The sequence below is a fragment of the Schistocerca cancellata genome, chromosome 8, assembly GCF_023864275.1.
Source record: "Schistocerca cancellata isolate TAMUIC-IGC-003103 chromosome 8, iqSchCanc2.1, whole genome shotgun sequence".
Lineage (NCBI taxonomy): Eukaryota > Metazoa > Arthropoda > Insecta > Orthoptera > Acrididae > Schistocerca > Schistocerca cancellata.
Genome location: NC_064633.1, coordinates 246,990,690 through 247,009,541, shown reverse-complemented (window position 1 = coordinate 247,009,541; position 18,852 = coordinate 246,990,690). Strand labels below are relative to the sequence as shown.

Genomic DNA, 18,852 nt, shown 5'->3' with positions numbered 1-18,852 from the left:
GTCAGTGTCGGAACAGAAATTTTCGTTTTGATCCGTTAGGTAGTCTGAAATCTGCCTTCTAATACTCTTGCTAAACAGATAAACCTTCCTCCTTTTTTTTATATTCCTATTTACTTCCATATTCAGGGATGCTGCAACGGCCTTATGATCACTGATTCCCGCTAGGTGCTGAGCGGCGCTCGTTCCCGACGGCGATGGAGGTGTTGAATGCGAGTGCCGCGGCGGCGGCGGCGGCGCCGTGCGCCACGTATGGCGTGCAGGCGGTGGTGTACTCGGCTCTGCTGTCGGCGCTGGTGCAGATGACGGCGGCTCCGGACGAGGCGGCGCGCCGTAGCTACCCGGCGGACGCGTGGGCGGCGGGCCGGCTGCAGGAGGAGTACGACTGGCTGGTGGTGGGCGGCGGCGCCGCGGGCAGCGCCCTCGCCGCCAGGCTCGCCGACCACAGCCCCGCCTGGAGTGTGCTGCTGGTGGACGCGGGTGGCGACCCGCAGCCCGAGGCCGACGTCCCGAGGCTCTTCTCCAGGCTGCACACCACTCAGGTAGTATTTTACTTGGAAGATTTTTTTATTTTTTGAGACATCGGTCTTTTGACTGGTATGAAGCAGCACGCCACACATTTCTCTCCTATACCAACCTCCTCGGCTCAGAGCAGCACTTGCAACCTACGACCTCAATTACTTGCTGGACGTATTCCAATCTCTGTCTTCGTTTTTGCCCCCTACAGCTCCCACTGGTACCATGCAAGTTATTAAAAAAACGGGCTCTGAGCACTATGGGACTTAACTTCTATGGTCATCAGTCCCCTAGGACTTAGAACTATTTAAACCTAACTAACCTAAGGACATCACACACATCCATGCCGGAGGCAGGAATCGAACTTGCGACCGTAGCGGTCGCGCGGGTCCAGACTGTAGCGCCTAGAACCACTCGGCCACTGCAAGTTATTCCATGACGTCTTAAGGGGGGGTAGGACGTCAAACGGGCAGACTTGGAGCAGGAGAGGCATCTCAGGACATTTTAATTTTCAGTGTCTATACTTTTACAAATAAATTCATACAACTTTGTCAGCATCACCACGAAGGATTCAGGATTCACACCCATTGCAGAGGAAGTTCTAAAACATAACAAAATATTTTTTTACGTGCGAAATTTCATCATTTTTTCACTTACTACCGGCTGCATTTGTTGCTGTAGGTACACTTTTCTTCATAAGTTAGAGAGATTCTTCGATGAATTTTGCACAGTATACATACCATACTCACAGGTGTATGAAACTCTAGAATTTATTTAATTTATGAAAAAACGAATGAACTGTTATATTTTAAACTTCATGTTTAGAAAAAACACGAATTTTATAGTTAATTACCTCGATTTTTACCACGGTTTTTAATAGATTTGGAAAATTCTAGAGTGTCATACACCTTTAAGTATGGTTTGTATGCTGTGCAAAATTCATCAAAGAATCTCTCTTACTTGTGAAGAAAAGTTTGCCTATAGCAATAAATGCAGCCATTAGTAAGTGAAATTGGTTCAAAAGACTCTGAGCACTATGGGACTTAACATCTGGGGTCATCACCCACCTAGAATTTAGAACTACGTAAACCTAACTAACCTAAGGATATCACACACATCCAGGCCCGAGGCAGGATTCGAACCTGCGACCGTAGCGGTCGCGCGGTTCCAGACTGAAGCGCCTAGAACAGCACGGCCACACCGGCCGACCAGTAAGTGAAAAAAAAACATGATATTTCTCACGTAAAAAAATTACTTCGTTATGTTTTAGAACTTCCACTGCTATGAGTGTGAATTCTGAATCCTTCCTGGTCATGCTGACAAAGTTTTATGAATTTATTTGTAAAAGTATAGACACTGGGAATTGAAATGTCCTGTGGTGCCTCTCCTGCTCCAAGTCGTCCCGTTTGACGTCCTACCCCCCTTAACAGATGTCCTGTCATCCTGTCCTTGCTCCTTGTCAGTGTTTTCCATATAGTCCTTTCCTGTCCGATTCTGCGCAGAAACTTCTCATTCGTGACCTCATCAGTCCACCCAATTTTCAACATTCGTCTGTAGCACCACATCTCAAATGCTTCGATTCTCTTCTCTTCCACTTTTCCCACAGTCCATTTTTCACTGCCACACACAAAGGTACTTGCAGACAGAATATCGTCAGCATGTTATGCCCTTAGAGTCCTATCATTAGTGTGTAACATGCTGTGTCTTTTAGTTACATACTATTCATATGTACACTCAGTTCTTAGCTATTCCACTCTCTTTTGGAGAACAAATGTACAAAATATGAACATAATTTTCATATTCCAGAAAAGAGCCATAAGAATAATAACAAAAAATAGTAGTCGAGATCATTGTAAAGATGTGTTCAAAACACTGGGGATTTTAACTGCTCCGTGTGAATACATTTACCAGTCAGTTGTAATCAAAAATAACATTGGTAATTACTGCGCAAACAGCTATGTCCATGACCATGGAATAAGAGCTAGACTTAGCTTATATTTACCAAGAAAAAATAAACATAAAACTCAAAACAGCATTTTCTACCAAGGAATAAAACTGTACAATAAATTACCAAAAGAGATTAAAGAAATTGCAAACATACACTTATAAAAACCTGTTACGCAATACACTTTATACATTGAAGGATTACTTAAACAAAACAGAGAAGGGGTTTGGTTAAAAAATTTATACAAATAAATAATAATAATGATTATAAAACATCCAGCATTCCACATAACACCTTCACACTATGTTTCTTTCTTTTTTTTTTCTTTCATAGAAAAACTACCCCAAAGCTTTGCATAGCGCAATACTAACACCTCTTCCTCTTTCTGAGCTCAATATCTCAATCATTTTAGAGGGATGCTGGCTCAGTTTTTCAGGATAACAAATCGGTACAGAAAATGGCCCAGAGATCACCAGTGTGTGTGTGTGTGTGTGTGTGTGTGTGTGTGTGTGTGTGTGTGTGTATGTGTCTGTATGTATGTGTGTGCGCAGTGAGTGAAGTGTTATGAAACAATGTGTGTATAGTGCGAGCAGTGACTGATAGTGAGATATGAGTGAACAGTGTGGCATTACATTATGTAATAAGTTATTTGTAAAATGAGTATTGTATAACAGGAGTATGTCTAATAACTGTCCCTAACTAGCTAACTAGAAGTCCGTAAGTGTATGTGTATACAAATTAGTTTATTTTAAATTGGTCTAAACTTGTAAATACTTTGACATGTCCTATATTCTTCTAGAAAGAGATCTATGGATGAATGAAGCTACTACTACTACTACTACAATGCTGTGATCCAAATGTACATTCTCCTAAATTTCGTTCTCAAATTAAGGCTTATGGTTGATACTAGTAGACTTCTCTTGCCAGTGCTAGTATGCTTTTCATGTCCGCCTTGCTCTGTCCGTCATTGGTTATTTTGCTGCCTAGGTAGCAGAATTCTTTAATTTCGTCTACTTCGTAGCCATCAGTCCTGATGTTAAATTTCTCGCTGCTCTAATGTCTGCTACATCTCATTACTCTCGTCTTTCTTCGATCTACTCTCACTTCATACTCTATGCTCATTAGGCTATTCATTCCATTCAGGAAATCATGTAATTCTCCTTCAGTTGCATTGAGGATAGCAACGCCATCATTCATATCCTTTCACTATGAATTTTAATTCCACTCTTGATTCTTCCTTTTATTTCTATCGTTGCTTCTTTGACGCACACACTGAACAGTAGTGGCGGAAGATTACATCTCCCTCTGGCACCCTTTTTAAGCCGAGCACTTCGTTATTGGTCGTCCACTCGTGTTAACCACTCTTGGCTCTTGTACTGGGAGGTAGGGACGGGAAAAGCCAGCCAGTTAAAACTGATCCTGGTGTTTTACTTCTGAGTAACTTACCTGCTGACCAGTGTGTTGTGACAGTTGAAGACAGCAAAACGAAAGCCGAAGTTCTAAATTTCACATTCAAGAAATCCTTCACGCAGGAGAATCGTACAAATATACCGTCGTTTGACCATCGAACAGACTCCCGTAAGGGCGACATAATAATAAGCATTCCTGGAGTAGAGAAACAACTAAAGTCGGAAAGAAATAAGTCACCAGATCCGCAAGGAATCCCAGTACGGTTTTACAAAGGGTACTCTTCGGCATTGGTCTCTTATCTAACTTGCATTTCCCGCGAATATCTGTGCCAGAGTAAAGTCCCAAGTGACTGGAAAAACAGCAAGTAACTCCAGTCTATAAGAAGGACAAAAGAGAAAGAATTACAGACCAATATACCTAACACCGGTCTGCTGCAGATTCCTTGAACATATTCTCAATTCGAATATAACAAATTTTCTTGAGACCGTGAAATCTGTGTCCACGAATCAGCACGGTTTCAGAAAGCATCGCTCGTGCATCGCTTGCCCTTTTTTCACATGATATACTGCGAAATATGGATGAAGGACAGCAAGCAGATTCCGTATTTCTTGATTTAACAACCTGCAACGCTGCTACGTTGCAGACTGTTAAAAAAGGTATGAGAATATTGAATAGGTTCACACATATGTGAGTGGCTCGAAGACTTCTTAACTTACAGAACCCAGTACATTGTTCTCGACGGTGAGTATTCATCATGGACAAGGGGTGCCCCATGGAAGGGTAATAGGTCAGCTATTATCTCTATATACATAAATGATTTGGTGGACAGGGTGCGAAGCAATCTGCGGTTGAAACGTCCTGGCAGATTAAGACTGTGTGCCGAACTGAGACTCGAACTCGGGACCTTCGCCTTTCGCGGGCAAGTGATCAACTGAGCTACCCAAGCACGACTCACACCCTGTCCCCACAGCTTTACTTCTGCCAGTACCTTAGCTGTGGCGACGGGGTGTGAGTCGTGCTTGGGTAGCTCAGTTGGTAGAGCACTTGCCCGCGAAAGGCAAAGGTCCCGAGTTCGAGTCTCGGTCCGGCACACAGTTTTAATCTGCCAGGAAGTTTCATATAAGCGCACACTCCATAGCAGAGTTAAAATCTCATTCTGGAATCTGCGGTTGTTTGCCGATGATGCTCTGCTGTACGGAAAGGTATAGTCGGTGAGACAAAATTTCCAGTTGCTGTCATGAATGTAACTAGCTCTAAATGTAGAAAAATATAAGTTAATGCGGATGAGTAGGTAAACCAATCCCGTAATGTTCGGATACAACATCAGTAGTCTCTTACCTGTCCTTTAAATATATGGGCATAGCGCTGCAAAGCGATATGAAATGGAACGAGCATGTGGGCACTGTGGTAGGGAAGGTGAATAGTCGACTTCGTTTTATTGGGAGAATTCTAAGAAAGTGTGGCAGATCTGTAAAGGAGACCGCATATAGGGCGCTAGTACGACTGTTCTTGAAATGTACTCGAGTGTTTGTGATCCGTACCAGGACGGATTAAAGGAAGACATCGAAGCAGTTCAGAGGCGGACTGCTGTGTTACTGACGGGTTCAAACAACACGCATTTATTACGGAGATGCTTCGGGAACTCATATGGGAATCCCTGGAGGGACTTTAGAGAAAAGCAGCGAATGGTGGACGGAATTCGTTTAATTTTATTTGCCTATTTAACTGAATACTTTGATTCTATGTATCTTGAAACTGAGAGAGTCAAATTTTTTCAATCTTTGTTCGATTTCTACGATTTTTATAGGATATAATAGAAATTTTAAAAAAAACGATGATCGGTTATTTCATAAACAGGTTATTTAGAGCGATTTCAGTAGTTAGGTCAAAGTGGCGTGCAAGAAACAAAAAAGTACACCCGGTAACCGGTTGTTTCAGTGATAATAGCCATCCCCATTTGGAGGCGTGTTGATAGTTGTAAATTATCTGCGAAATATTAAAATTTGGCTCGACCTCATAAAACTCATGGTAAGGTCACTAGTCACACGATGCGTTTCGAGAGGTGTTCTCATTACAAGTTCTTCCTTTTGTTTTTAATGTTGGGATATTGTAACTAAATTTTACTATTCAGCCCTAACATCCACGGTAGCAGCAAATTTAATTCCTACATGGGTCAATAAAGTTTTGACGCAAGTGTTTTCAAATTATACACCAGCTTGACAGTAATGTGGCAACACAATAAGAAATGACCAGTAACATTTATTAAGAGCCTGTTACAGAACTTGAGCTGGCTTTGCTAACAGTTTGATGTATGGCACTTGGTGTCCTATATCTAACACAGAGAGAAGGGTGTCGTCAGTAGTATCCGAGGGAAGTGTGATAGCGCCGCTATTATTTTCTATATACATTAATGATTTGGGGGGACACGGTGGGCAGCAATCGACGGTTGTTTCCTGATGACGCTGTAGCGTACGTGAAGGTGTCGAAGTTGTGTGACTGTAGGAGGATACAGGGCGACTTAGACAAATTTCCTGGCTGCTTTGATCAATGGCAGCTAGCCCTTAATGAAGAAAACTGTAAGTTAATGCGGATGAGTAGGAAAAACACACCCACAGTGTTAGGATACAGCATTAGTAGTGTCCTTCCTGACACAGACAGTCGTTTAAATATCTGAGCGTGAAGTTACAAAGCGATATGAAGTGGATTGAGCATGTGAGGATTGTCGCAGGGAAGGCTAATTGTTAACTTCGCTTTATTGGGAGAATTGTAGGAAAGAGTGTTTCATCTGTAAAGGAGACCGCATGTACACTTCTGGAAATGGGAAAAAGAACACATTGACACCGGTGTGTCAGACCCACCATACTTGCTCCGGATACTGCGAGAGGGCTGTACAAGCAATGATCACACGCACGGCACAGCGGACACACCAGGAACCGCGGTGTTGGCCGTCGAATGGCGCTAGCTGCGCAGCATTTGTGCACCGCCGCCGTCAGTGTCAGCCAGTTTGCCGTGGCATACGGAGCTCCGTCGCAGTCTTTAACACTGGTAGCATGCCGCGACAGCGTGGACGTGAACCGTATGTGCAGTTGACGGACTTTGAGCGAGGGCGTATAGTGGGCATGCGGGAGGCCGGGTGGACGTACCGCCGAATTGCTCAACACGTGGGGCGTGAGGCCTCCACAGTACATCGATGTTGTCGCCAGTGGTCGGCGGAAGGTGCACGTGCCCGTCGACCTGGGACCGGACCGCAGCGACGCACGGATGCACGCCAAGACCGTAGGATCCTACGCAGTGCCGTAGGGGACCGCACCGCCACTTCCCAGCAAATTAGGGACACTGTTGCTCCTGGGGTATCGGCGAGGACCATTCGCAACCGTCTCCATGAAGCTGGGCTACGGTCCCGCACGCCGTTAGGCCGTCTTCCGCTCACGCCCCAACATCGTGCAGCCCGCCTCCAGTGGTGTCGCGACAGGCGTGAATGGAGGGACGAATGGAGACGTGTCGTCTTCAGCGATGAGAGTCGCTTCTGCCTTGGTGCCAATGATGGTCGTATGCGTGTTTGGCGCCGTGCAGGTGAGCGCCACAATCAGGACTGCATACGACCGAGGCACACAGGGCCAACACCCGGCATCATGGTGTGGGGAGCGATCTCCTACACTGGCCGTACACCACTGGTGATCGTCGAGGGGACACTGAATAGTGCACGGTACATCCAAACCGTCATCGAACCCATCGTTCTACCATTCCTAGACCGGCAAGGGAACTTGCTGTTCCAACAGGACAATGCACGTCCGCATGTGTCCCGTGCCACCCAACGTGCTCTAGAAGGTGTAAGTCAACTACCCTGGCCAGCAAGATCTCCGGATCTGTCCCCCATTGAGCATGTTTGGGACTGGATGAAGCGTCGTCTCACGCGGTCTGCACGTCCAGCACGAACGCTGGTCCAACTGAGGCGCCAGGTGGAAATGGCATGGCAAGCCGTTCCACAGGACTACATCCAGCATCTCTACGATCGTCTCCATGGGAGAATAGCAGCCTGCATTGCTGCGAAAGGTGGATATACACTGTACTAGTGCCGACATTGTGCATGCTCTGTTGCCTGTTTCTATGTGCCTGTGGTTCTGTCAGTGTGATCATGTGATGTATCTGACCCCAGGAATGTGTCAATAAAGTTTCCCCTTCCTGGGACAATAAATTCACGGTGTTCTTATTTCAATTTCCAGGAGTGTAGAATGTTAATGCGACCTATTCTTGGGTGCTACTCGAGTGTATGGGATCCGTACCAGGTTGGATTAAAGCAAGTCGTCGAAGCAATTCAAAGGCGAGCTGCTAGACTTGTTAGCGGCAGGTTCGAACAACACGCAAGTATTACGGAGATGCTTCGGGAACTCAGCTGGAAATCACTGGAGGCAAGGCGTCGTTCTTTTTGGGGATATTTGCAGAACCGGCATTTGAAGCTGACTGCAGAACGTTTCTACTGCCACCGTCATACAATTCGCGATAGGATCACGGAGATAAGATAGGAGAAATCATCGTTTTTACCTCGCTCTATTTTTCAAGTGGAACTGGAGAGAAAATGGCTAGTCGTGCTACAGCGTACCTTCCATCACTACAGTACGGTGGGTTCCGTAGAATGTGTATAGATGTAGCAGATGGATGTTAAATAACAACTGTCTCTTGCAAGTCTACAATTTTGTCACAAAAACTGTGTTATGTTCCAAAACATAGAACACTGTTGTTGAGCACTCCACAAGCCTTCACATATGTGGGCTTCGTGCCCCACCATAGCACCTTAATATTGCGGCTTGCCCCTCAGGCAACAAATAGTTTTTCAAAAGACTACAGTGCTCTATTGACCTCCACCGTCGTTCACGAAGGTTTTCTGGTCCAAAAATTTTCATTGTGTTACTATACTTTCATGACAAGTGCTTCCATACGCATAAATATCGAAAGGAAATCTAAATGTATTTCAACAAGTTACATGACAGATGGCACCATAGACCTGTCAACTAGCGTCTGTGCACAGTCAATGTAGAAAATGTAGTTCGCAAAAAATAAGAAAAAACAACTAATACGCACATGTATTGTCCTAGTGTTGCGATAACATGATTTCCCAACACTCGGAGCAACAGCTTGTTCCACCAGCCACTACATGTCCAATTTTAACTTTCTTCCACCTGCATCCAGTAGGATATTAAACATCACTTCATACACGAAATCTAGTTGCTGGAAAAAATGTATGTCATACTTCATCGGCGTAAAATATATTCTATAGAAATAATTATAAAATTAGAACATCGCTGTCGCTGACACACCGAAATATTTCCACATTCTGTTTATACCGTTCAGCAAGCGCCAGCCGTTCGAGACATGGACTGACACGCTTTGCCGTTGAAATTGTGGCTATGTTGTTATCAGCATTTTTGTTTTGTTTTTTGTTTTTTTGAGACTCGCAGAATGGGCATCCAGTTACTGACTCTGAACAATCTAAATTCCTATATGTTGAGATAGAGTGTAATCCGTAATGTTCAAGATGTTGTTCAAAATCTGTATGCTGTTATATATTTACCCTTAGAACAGTAGCCGGCCGGGGTGGCCGTGCGGTTCTAGGCGCTACATTCTAGAACCGCAGGACCGCTACGGTCGCAAGTTCGAATCCTGCCTCGGGCATGGATATGTGTGATGTCGTTAGGTTAGTTAGGTTTAATTAGTTCTAAGTTCTAGGGGACTAATGACCTCAGAATTTAAGTCCCATAGTGCTCAGAGCCATTTGAAGCATTTTTAGAACAGTATCTACAGTAAGTGATAGACCACTACGAAAATTGGTCTACTTTAGTTATGATACATGGAATTATATTCTGGGGTAAATCTTCCCGTACACAAAGGGAATGTTTGGCGCAGTACTGGGCAGTTTGAGGAATATATGGCGTAGGGTACCCGTGGTCTAGGGGTAGCGTCTTTGATTCATAATCAAAAGCGTCTTCGGTCACGGGTTCGATCCCCGCCACTGCCTAAATTTTGATAAATAATCGGCATTGGCAGCCGAAGACATCCGGCATAAGAAGTCAGCCTCATTCTGCCAACGGCCTTATCAAAGAGGGCGGAGGAGCGGATAGAGGTTCAGGGCACGCTCTTGTCGTAGGGGTGGGAAATTGCCCCTAAAGGCGGAAGAATCAGCAATGATCAACGACATGAGGATGCAGAAGGCAATGGAAACCACTGCATTAAAGACACGTAACGTGTATCCACAGGACATGTGGCCTGTATTTGAAGAAAGTGTCATGATGATCTTTCCATTGGCAAAAGATTCCGGAATAGTCCCCCATTCGGATCTCCGGGAGCGGACAGCCAAGGGGGAGGTTACCATGAGAAAAATATTGAATAATCAACGAAAGGATAACGTTCTACGAGTCGGGGCGTGGAATGTCAGAAGCTTGAACGTGGTAGGCAAACTAGAAAATCTGAAAAGGGAAATGCAAAGGCTCAATCTAGATATAGTAGGGGTCAGTGAAGTGAAGTGGAAGGAAGACAAGGATTTCTGGTCAGATGAGTATCAGGTAATATCAACAGCAACAGAAAATGGTATAACAGGTGTAGGATTCGTTATGAATAGGAAGGTAGGGCAGTTCAATGACCGGGTTGTTCTAATCAGAATCGACAGCAGACCAACACCGACAACGATAGTTCAGGTATACATGCCGACGTCGCAAGCTGAAGATGAACAGATAGAGAAAGTGTATGAGGATATTGAAAGGGTAATGCAGTATGTAAAAGGGGACGAAAATCTAATAGTCATGGGCGACTGGAATGCAGTTGTAGGGGAAGGAGTAGAAGAAAAGGTTACAGGAGAATATGGGCTTGGGACAAGGAATGAAAGAGGAGAAAGACTAATTGAGTTCTGTAACAAGTTTCAGTTAGTAATAGCGAATACCCTGTTCAAGAATCACAAGAGGAGGAGGTATACTTGGAAAAGGCCAGGAGATACGGGAAGATTTCAATTAGATTACATCATGGTCAGACTGAGATTCCGAAATCAGATACTGGATTGTAAGGCGTACCCAGGAGCAGATATAGACTCCGATCACAATATAGTAGTGATGAAGAGTAGGTTGAAGTTCAAGACATTAGTCAGGAAGAATCAATACGCAAAGAAATGGGATACGGAAGTACTAAGGAATGACGAGATACGTTTGAAGTTCTCTAACGCTATAGATACAGCAATAAGGAATAGCGCAGTAGGCAGTACAGTTGAAGAGGAATGGACATCTCTAAAAAGGGCCATCACAGAAGTTGGGAAGGAAAACATAGGTACAAAGAAGGTAGCTGCGAAGAAACCATGGGTAACAGAAGAAATACTTCAGTTGATGGATGAAAGGAGGAAGTACAAACATGTTCCGGGAAAATCAGGAATACAGAAATACAAGTCGCTGAGGAATGAAATAAATAGGAAGTGCAGGGAAGCTAAGACGAAATGGCTGCAGGAAAAATTTGAAGACATCGAAAAAGATATGATTGTCGGAAGGACAGATTCAGCATACAGGAAAGTCAAAACAACCTTTGGTGACATTAAAAGCAACGGTGGTAACATTAAGAGTGCAACGGGAATTCCACTGTTAAATGCAGATGAGAGAGCAGATAGGTGGAAAGAATACATTGAAAGCCTCTATGAGGGTGAAGATTTGTCTGATGTGATAGAAGAAGAAACAGGAGTCGATTTAGAAAAGATAGGGGATCCAGTATTACAATCGGAATTTAAAAGAGCTTTGGAGGACTTACGGTCAAATAAGGCAGAAGGGATAGATAACATTCCATCAGAATTTCTAAAATCATTGGGGGAAGTGGCAACAAAACGACTATTCACGTTGGTGTGTAGAATATATGAGTCTGGCGATATACCATCCGACTTTCGGAAAAGCATCATCCACACAATTCCGAAGACGGCAAGAGCTGACAAGTGCGAGAATTATCGCACAATCAGCTTAACAGCTCATGCATCGAAGCTGCTTACAAGAATAATATACAGAAGAATGGAAAAGAAAATTGAGAATGCGCTAGGTGACGATGAGTTTGGCTTTAGGAAAAGTAAAGGGGCGAGAGAGGCAATTCTGACGTTAGGCTAATAATGGAAGCAAGGCTAAAGAAAAATCAAGACACTTTCATAGGATTTGTCGACCTGGAAAAAGCGTTCGACAATATAAAATGGTGCAAGCTGTTCGAGATTCTGAAAAAAGTAGGGGTAAGCTATAGGTAGAGACGGGTCATATACAATATGTACAACAACCAAGAGGGAATAATAAGAGTGGACGATCAAGAACGAAGTGCTCGTATTAAGAAGGTTGTAAGACAAGGCTGTAGCCTTTCGCCCCTTCTCTTCAATCTGTACATCGAGGAAACAATGATGGAAATAAAAGAAAGGTTCAGGAGTGGAATTAAAATATAAGGTGAAAGGATATCAATGATACGATTCGCTGATGACATTGCTATCCTGAGTGAAAGTGAAGAAGAATTAAATGATCTGCTGAACGGAATGAACAGTCTAATGAGTACGCAGTATGGTTTGAGAGTAAATCGGAGAAAGACGAAGGTAATGAGAAGTAGTAGCAATGAGAACAGCGAGAAACTGAACATCAGGATTGATGGTCACGAAGTCAATGAAGTTAAGGAATTCTGCTACCTAGGCAGTAAAATAACCAATGACGGACGGAGCAAGGAGGACATCAAAAGCAGACTCGCTATGGCAAAAAAGGCATTTCTGGCCAAGAGAAGTCTACTAATATCAAATATCGGCCTTAATTTGAGGAAGAAATTTCTGAGGATGTACGTCTGGAGTACAGCATTGTACGGTAGTGAAACATGGACTGTGGGAAAGCCGGAACAGAAGAGAATCGAAGCATTTGAGATGTGGTGCTATAGACGAATGTTGAAAATTAGGTGGACTGATAAGGTAAGGAATGAGGAGGTTCTACGCAGAATCGGAGAGGAAAGGAATATGTGGAAAACACTGATAAGGAGAAGGGACAGGATGATAGGACATCTGCTAAGACATGAGGGAATGTCTTCCATGGTACTAGAGGCAGTTATAGAGGGCAAAAACTGTAGAGGAAGACAGAGATTGGAATACGTCAAGCAAATAATTGAGGTCGTAGGTTGCAAGTGCTACTCTGAGATGAAGAGGTTAGCACAGGAAAGGAATTCGTGGCGGGCCGCATCAAACCAGTCAGTAGACTGATGCCCAAAAAAAAAAAAATGGCGTAAGTTCGCGAACCTCTTGTCTACACTTGTTCAGGAGTCTGGGGATTCTGACTCTAAACTATCTCAATATGTATTTTCTTTACTGGCATTTGTTGTTAACAATTAGAGCTTATTCCCAATAACTAGCAGCTTTCACTATACTAAAATGTAGACTTTCACGGCCGGAAATATCATGTCCATTATAATTATTCGGGCTGTTAAGCCGTGGTCGGTTGATGAATTCTGTGTCAATTCCCAACGTTTCGTCTCCGACTGCGGGAGACATCTTCAAGGGGGTCCGTAGCTCGATGGAAGGTCCAACACACCCACTGGCTCGCTAATGACTGCCGCTAAATTCCGTGTCCGCACGCTCCCGCGCCGCGGCGTGACGTCACGTGTTTTGGAAAAGTTAGTGCAATTGGCCTCTGTCCGTCGCCGTCGATCGCCGTTGCCATCACCCAGTAGTGGACAGATGGTACACATCTTCTTTAACACCGGCATCCATATACCGTTTAATTTCACGCCCTCCTCCTTTCGATTGAAGTTATTAGGGTGAAAGTATGAATCAGCCATCTCTTCTGCGGTGGGGGCGATAAGATGGAGAAAGAAGGGGAGGAGGAACTGAAAAGAGGGTGAAGGAGGAGATAGGTACAGGGGGGGGGGCGAGGAGGCAGAGGAGAGGAACAAATAGACAGAAGGGGGAGAGGAGGAGATCATCAGTGGTGATAACGGGGAGAAAGAAGGGGAATGAGGAGATGGAAAGAGGAAGCAGGAGGAGATGGCCACAGAGGGAGGAGGAGACAGGGAGAGGAGAAATAGACAGAAAGGGAAGAGGAGGTGATCAACAGATAGAGGGGAGAGGAAGAGATGAGCAATGGAAGGAAAGAGGAGGGGATGGGCAGAGAGAGAAGGGAGGGGGGATTGACAGCGTGAGGAGGAAGAAATGGACAAAGGGACATGGGTGAAGGAGATGGTCTCAGACGTGGTGAGGGAAAGGTAATAGGATGGGGAGGAGATGGGTGAAATAGAAGACAGTGGGGAAAGGAGGCAAACAGATAGAGGGGAGAGGGAGAGAGGAGCAGATGGAGAGAGATGACCAGAAGATATGGACAGAGAATAGAATGGTGAGGATGGGGAAACAGGAGATAACTAACAGAGAATTGGAATAAATATGTACCTGGTCAATTCCGAGTACTCAGCTAGTAAATACGGAGTCCGCCCGAAAATTGTATACACTCGTTAAGGAACGAAAAGTACTACTTATGTGTTTATTTTACATTAATAATTGATCACACATGTTGTACAGCCTTCAGTTTAGAACACTGTAACTTTAAATGTTCAAAATGTTCACCGTTGGCGGCTATACACATAACACAACGACAAGCGATCGCCACAGCTACGTCAGTCAAGGTTACAGTGGAGATCGCTGCACATGTCGCTGTAATCTACTGGCGAAGTTCCTCCTGCACGCGTGGCTTACGTCAATAGACGTTATCTTTCACAGTTCCCCACAAGTAAAAGTCCTTAGGCGTTAGGCCGGCTTGGGTGGCCGTGTGGTTCTAGGCGCTACAGTCTGGAACCGCGCGACTGCTACGGTCGCAGGTTCGAATCCTGTCTCGGGCATGGTTTAAGTAGTTCTAAGTTCTAGGGGACTGATGACCACAAATGATTAAGTCCCATAATGCTCAGAGCCATTTGAACCATTTTGAACCTTAGGCGTTAGTTCTGGCGACCTCTTCATCCAATCCAGTGCGCCGGAAAATTGTCATCCAGGGAAGCTCGTATGGCTAGGGGGTAGTGTGGTGGCGCCCCGTCCTGTTGGTAGAAGGCCTCTTCATCAGCTCCATAAGGCGACGTATACCTGTCAAAATAGATGTCCATAACATTTCCAGTTACACTATTCCAGTGACAGTAGCATCGAAGAAAAAGGGTCATACTGAGCCCCTAGATGATTGTCCACACCACACGTGAGCTCTTGGTAGATTGACCGCTTTATGCACATAAACAAGTGGATTTTCCGGTGCCCAGGAAATACTGTTATGCCGATTCACGGTTCTATTAAGTTTAAATTGTATCTCTCCACTCCCCATTACCTTCGCCACAAATTCTTCGTCATCAGTTACCATTTGCTGCTACCATTCGCAAAATTTCATTCGGCTATCAGGATCGCCATCATTAATCGCGTGCAGTAATCTTGGAATGTAAACTTTCCACTTTGCAGCTTTCAGAATTCTTCGTACACTTGCACTGCTAACCCCCACTTCACGTGCACTTTGTGTCGCAGACTTCTGTTGAGAATTAACAAACGTTTCCAACACGAGAGCCTACGAAGCAGGAGTTGTAGCTGTACGCTGTCTTTCCGATCTTCCTTTGTGAATATCACAAATCGTTCCCTGCAATTCAGACTTGTCAATAATACGTTCAGTTGTTTAGGCGGGCTGGACGTTCTGTTAAAACTTCCATCTCCACTCACGTTGCACTTCGACGGCATTATCAAACTTGAAAAACCACTTCACCATACATTTTCGTTGCTCAAATGTCAAGCGTGCTCCAGGCATCTTGTTTTCTCAATACCGAGATGAAAGTACTAACATCTGTTGAGCCAAAGACCGTACTACAACACACTCGTAACTCAAATCGAACACTAGGTGTTTTCTTTGATTTAACGAAGGCTTTTGACTGTGTTGACCACAAAATATTACTGCAGAAGTTGGACCATTATGGAGTAAGCGAGTAGCTTACAATTGGTTCGCCTCTTACTTTAAGAAAAGAAAGCAGACGGTAATTCTCCGCAATATTGAGAGTGGTAGTGATGTTCAGACCCAATGGGGCACTGTTAAGTGGGGCGTTCCCCAAGGGTCGGTGCTGGGGCCACTGCTGTTTCTTATTTATATAAATGATATGCTTTCTAATATTACAGGTGGTTCGAAAATATTTCTGTTTGCTGATGACACCAGCTTGGTCGTGAAGGATTTTGTGTGTAATATTGAAACAGTATCAAGTAATGTAGTTCATGAAATAAGTTCGTGGTTTGAGGAAAATAATTTGATGCTAAATCACAGTAAGACTCAGTTTTTACAGTTTCTAACTCACAATTCAACAAGAACCGGTATTTTGATCAGACATAATGGGCATATTATAAGCGAGACGGAACAGTTCAAGTTCCTAGCCGTTCGGATAGATAGTAAGCTGTCGTGGAAAGCCCATGTTCAGGATCTTGTTCAGAAACTAAATGCTGCTTTATTTACCATTAGAACAGTATCTGAAATAAGTGATAGTTCAAGACTAAAAGTAGTCTACTTCGCACATTTTCATACACTTATGTCGTATGGTATTATCTTTTGGGGTAATTCTTCTGATTCAAAAAGGGAATTTTTGGCTCAAAAACGGGCTGTTCGAGCTATATGTGGTGTAAGTTCGAGGACCTCTTGTCGACCCCTATTCAATAGTCTGGGAATTCTGACATTGCCCTCACAGTATATATTTTCTTTAACGTCGTTTGTTGTTAGCAATATTAGCTTATTCCCAAGAGTTAGCAGCTTTCACTCAGTTACTACTAGGCAGAAATCAAATCTGCATGTGGAATGCACTTCCTTGACTCTTGTGCAGAAAGGAGTGCAGTATTCTGCTGCATCCATTTTCAATAAGCTACCACAAGAACTCAAAAATCTTAGCAGTAGCCCAAACATTTTTAAGTCTAAACTGAAAAGTTTCCTCATGGCTCACTCCTTCTGTTCTGTCGAGGAGCTCCTGGAAGAGCTAAAAAATTAAGCAAATTACAGTGTTACATTGTTGATTTTCTTTATTTAAACTTTCGACTTGTCGCCTGAATATGTTTGTTATATTTCATTTTATCTGTTTCTACTATCGTGTTATAATTTCATGTATTGACTCGTTCCATGACCATGGAGACTTCTTCTTAAGTTAGTCCCACGGAACAATAAATAAATAAATAAAAATAAATAAACGACAATATTGATACCTCGGATAGAGCCTGACAAAGAATGTATACATTTTTCTGGCGGACTCTGTGTATAAATAAGACGCACGGGGCGACTGTGTGCGCAGATGGACTGGCAGCTGCGCACCGACCCAGAGCGCGGGTCGTGCGAGGCGTACGGCGGCCGCGGCTGCCCGTGGTCGCGGGCCCGCGTGCTGGGCGGCAGCAGCACGGTGGGGCCCGGCCTCTACCACCGCGCCAGCCGCAGGGACTTCGACCGCTGGGCGCAGCCGGAGGGCTGCCAGCACTGGGCCGCCGAGCACATGCTGCGCGCCTTCAAGGACGTCGAGGACTACCAGCCCGCAGACGCCGCCGGCGACCACCACGGCAAGTAACCAGCTGGCTCAGACACAGGAATCCCAGGAGCTGAAACATAACTGGAAGAGTCGAAAATAACCCTCACTAGCTTGTACGCTACTGGCCATTATAATTGTTACACCAAGAAGAAATGCAGATGATAAACGGGTATTCATTGGACAAATATATTATACTAGAACTGACATCTTATTACATTTTCGCGCAATTTGGGTGCATAGATCCTGAGAAATCAGTACCCAGAACAACCACCTCTGGCCGTAATAAAGGCCTTGACATGCCTGGGCATTGAGTCAAACAGAGCTTGGATGGCGTGTACAGGTACAGCTGCCCTTGCAGCTTCAACGCGATACCACAGCTCATCAAGAGTAATGACTGGCGTATTGTGACGAGCCAGTTGCTCGGCCACCATTGACCAGACGTTTTCAATTGGTGAGCGATCTGGAGAACGTGCTGGCAAGGGCAGCAATCGAACATCTTCTGTATGCAGAAAGGCCCGTAGAGGACCTGCAACATGCGGTCGGGCATTATCCTCCTGAAATGTAGGGTTTCCCAGGGATCGAATGAAGGGTAGAGCCACGGGTAGTAACACATCTGAAATGTAACGTGCACTGTTCAAAGTGCCGTCAATGCGAAAAAGAGGTGACCGAGAAGTGTAACCAATGGCACCCCATACCATCACGCCGGGTGATACGCCAGTACGGCGATGACGAATACATGCTCCCAATGTGCGTTAACCGCCATGTCGCCAAACACGGATGCGACCATCATGATGCTCTAAACAGAACCTGGATTCATCCGAAAAAATGACGTTTTGCCATTCTTGCACCCAGGTTCGTCGTTGAGTACACCATCGCAGGCGCTCCTGTCTGTGATGCAGAGTCAGTGGTAAACGCAGCCATGGTCTCAGAGCTGATAGTCTATGCTGCTGCAAACGTCGTCGAACTGTTCGTGCAGATGGTTGTTGTCTTGCAAACGTCCCCGTCTGTTGACTCAGGGATTGAGACGTGGCTCCACGATCCGTTACAGCTGTGCGGATAAGATGCCCGCCATCTCGACTGCTAGTGATACGAGGCCGTTGGGATCCAGCACGGCGTTCCGTATTACCCTCCTGAACCCACCGATTCCATACTCTGCTAACAGTCATTGAATCTCGACCAACTGTAGCAGCAATGTCACGATTCGATAAACCACAATCGCGATAGGCTACAATCCGACCTTTATCAAAGTCAGAAACGTGATGGTACGCATTTCTTCTCCTTACACGACGCATCACAACAACGTTTCATCATGCAACACCGGTGAACTTGCTGTTTGTGTATGAGAAATCGGTTGGAAACTTTCCTCATGTCAGCACGTTGTAGGTGTCGCCACCGGCGCCAACCTTGTGTGAAAGCACTGAAAAGCTTATCATTTGCATATCACAGCATCTTCTTCC

General features: G+C 44.7%; 1 protein-coding gene across 1 annotated transcript in view; it reads left to right on the top strand.

Moving 5' to 3' along the window:
* Positions 1–299: 299 nt before the first annotated feature.
* LOC126095495 (glucose dehydrogenase [FAD, quinone]-like) overlaps positions 300–18,852 on the top strand; it is a 183,273-nt gene continuing 164,720 nt past the window's right edge. Inside the window, exons 1-2 of the mRNA XM_049910284.1 lie at positions 300–539; positions 17,168–17,426. Of these exons, the coding sequence (XP_049766241.1) occupies positions 300–539; positions 17,168–17,426 (499 nt within the window). The remainder of the gene's footprint in view (positions 540–17,167; positions 17,427–18,852) is intronic.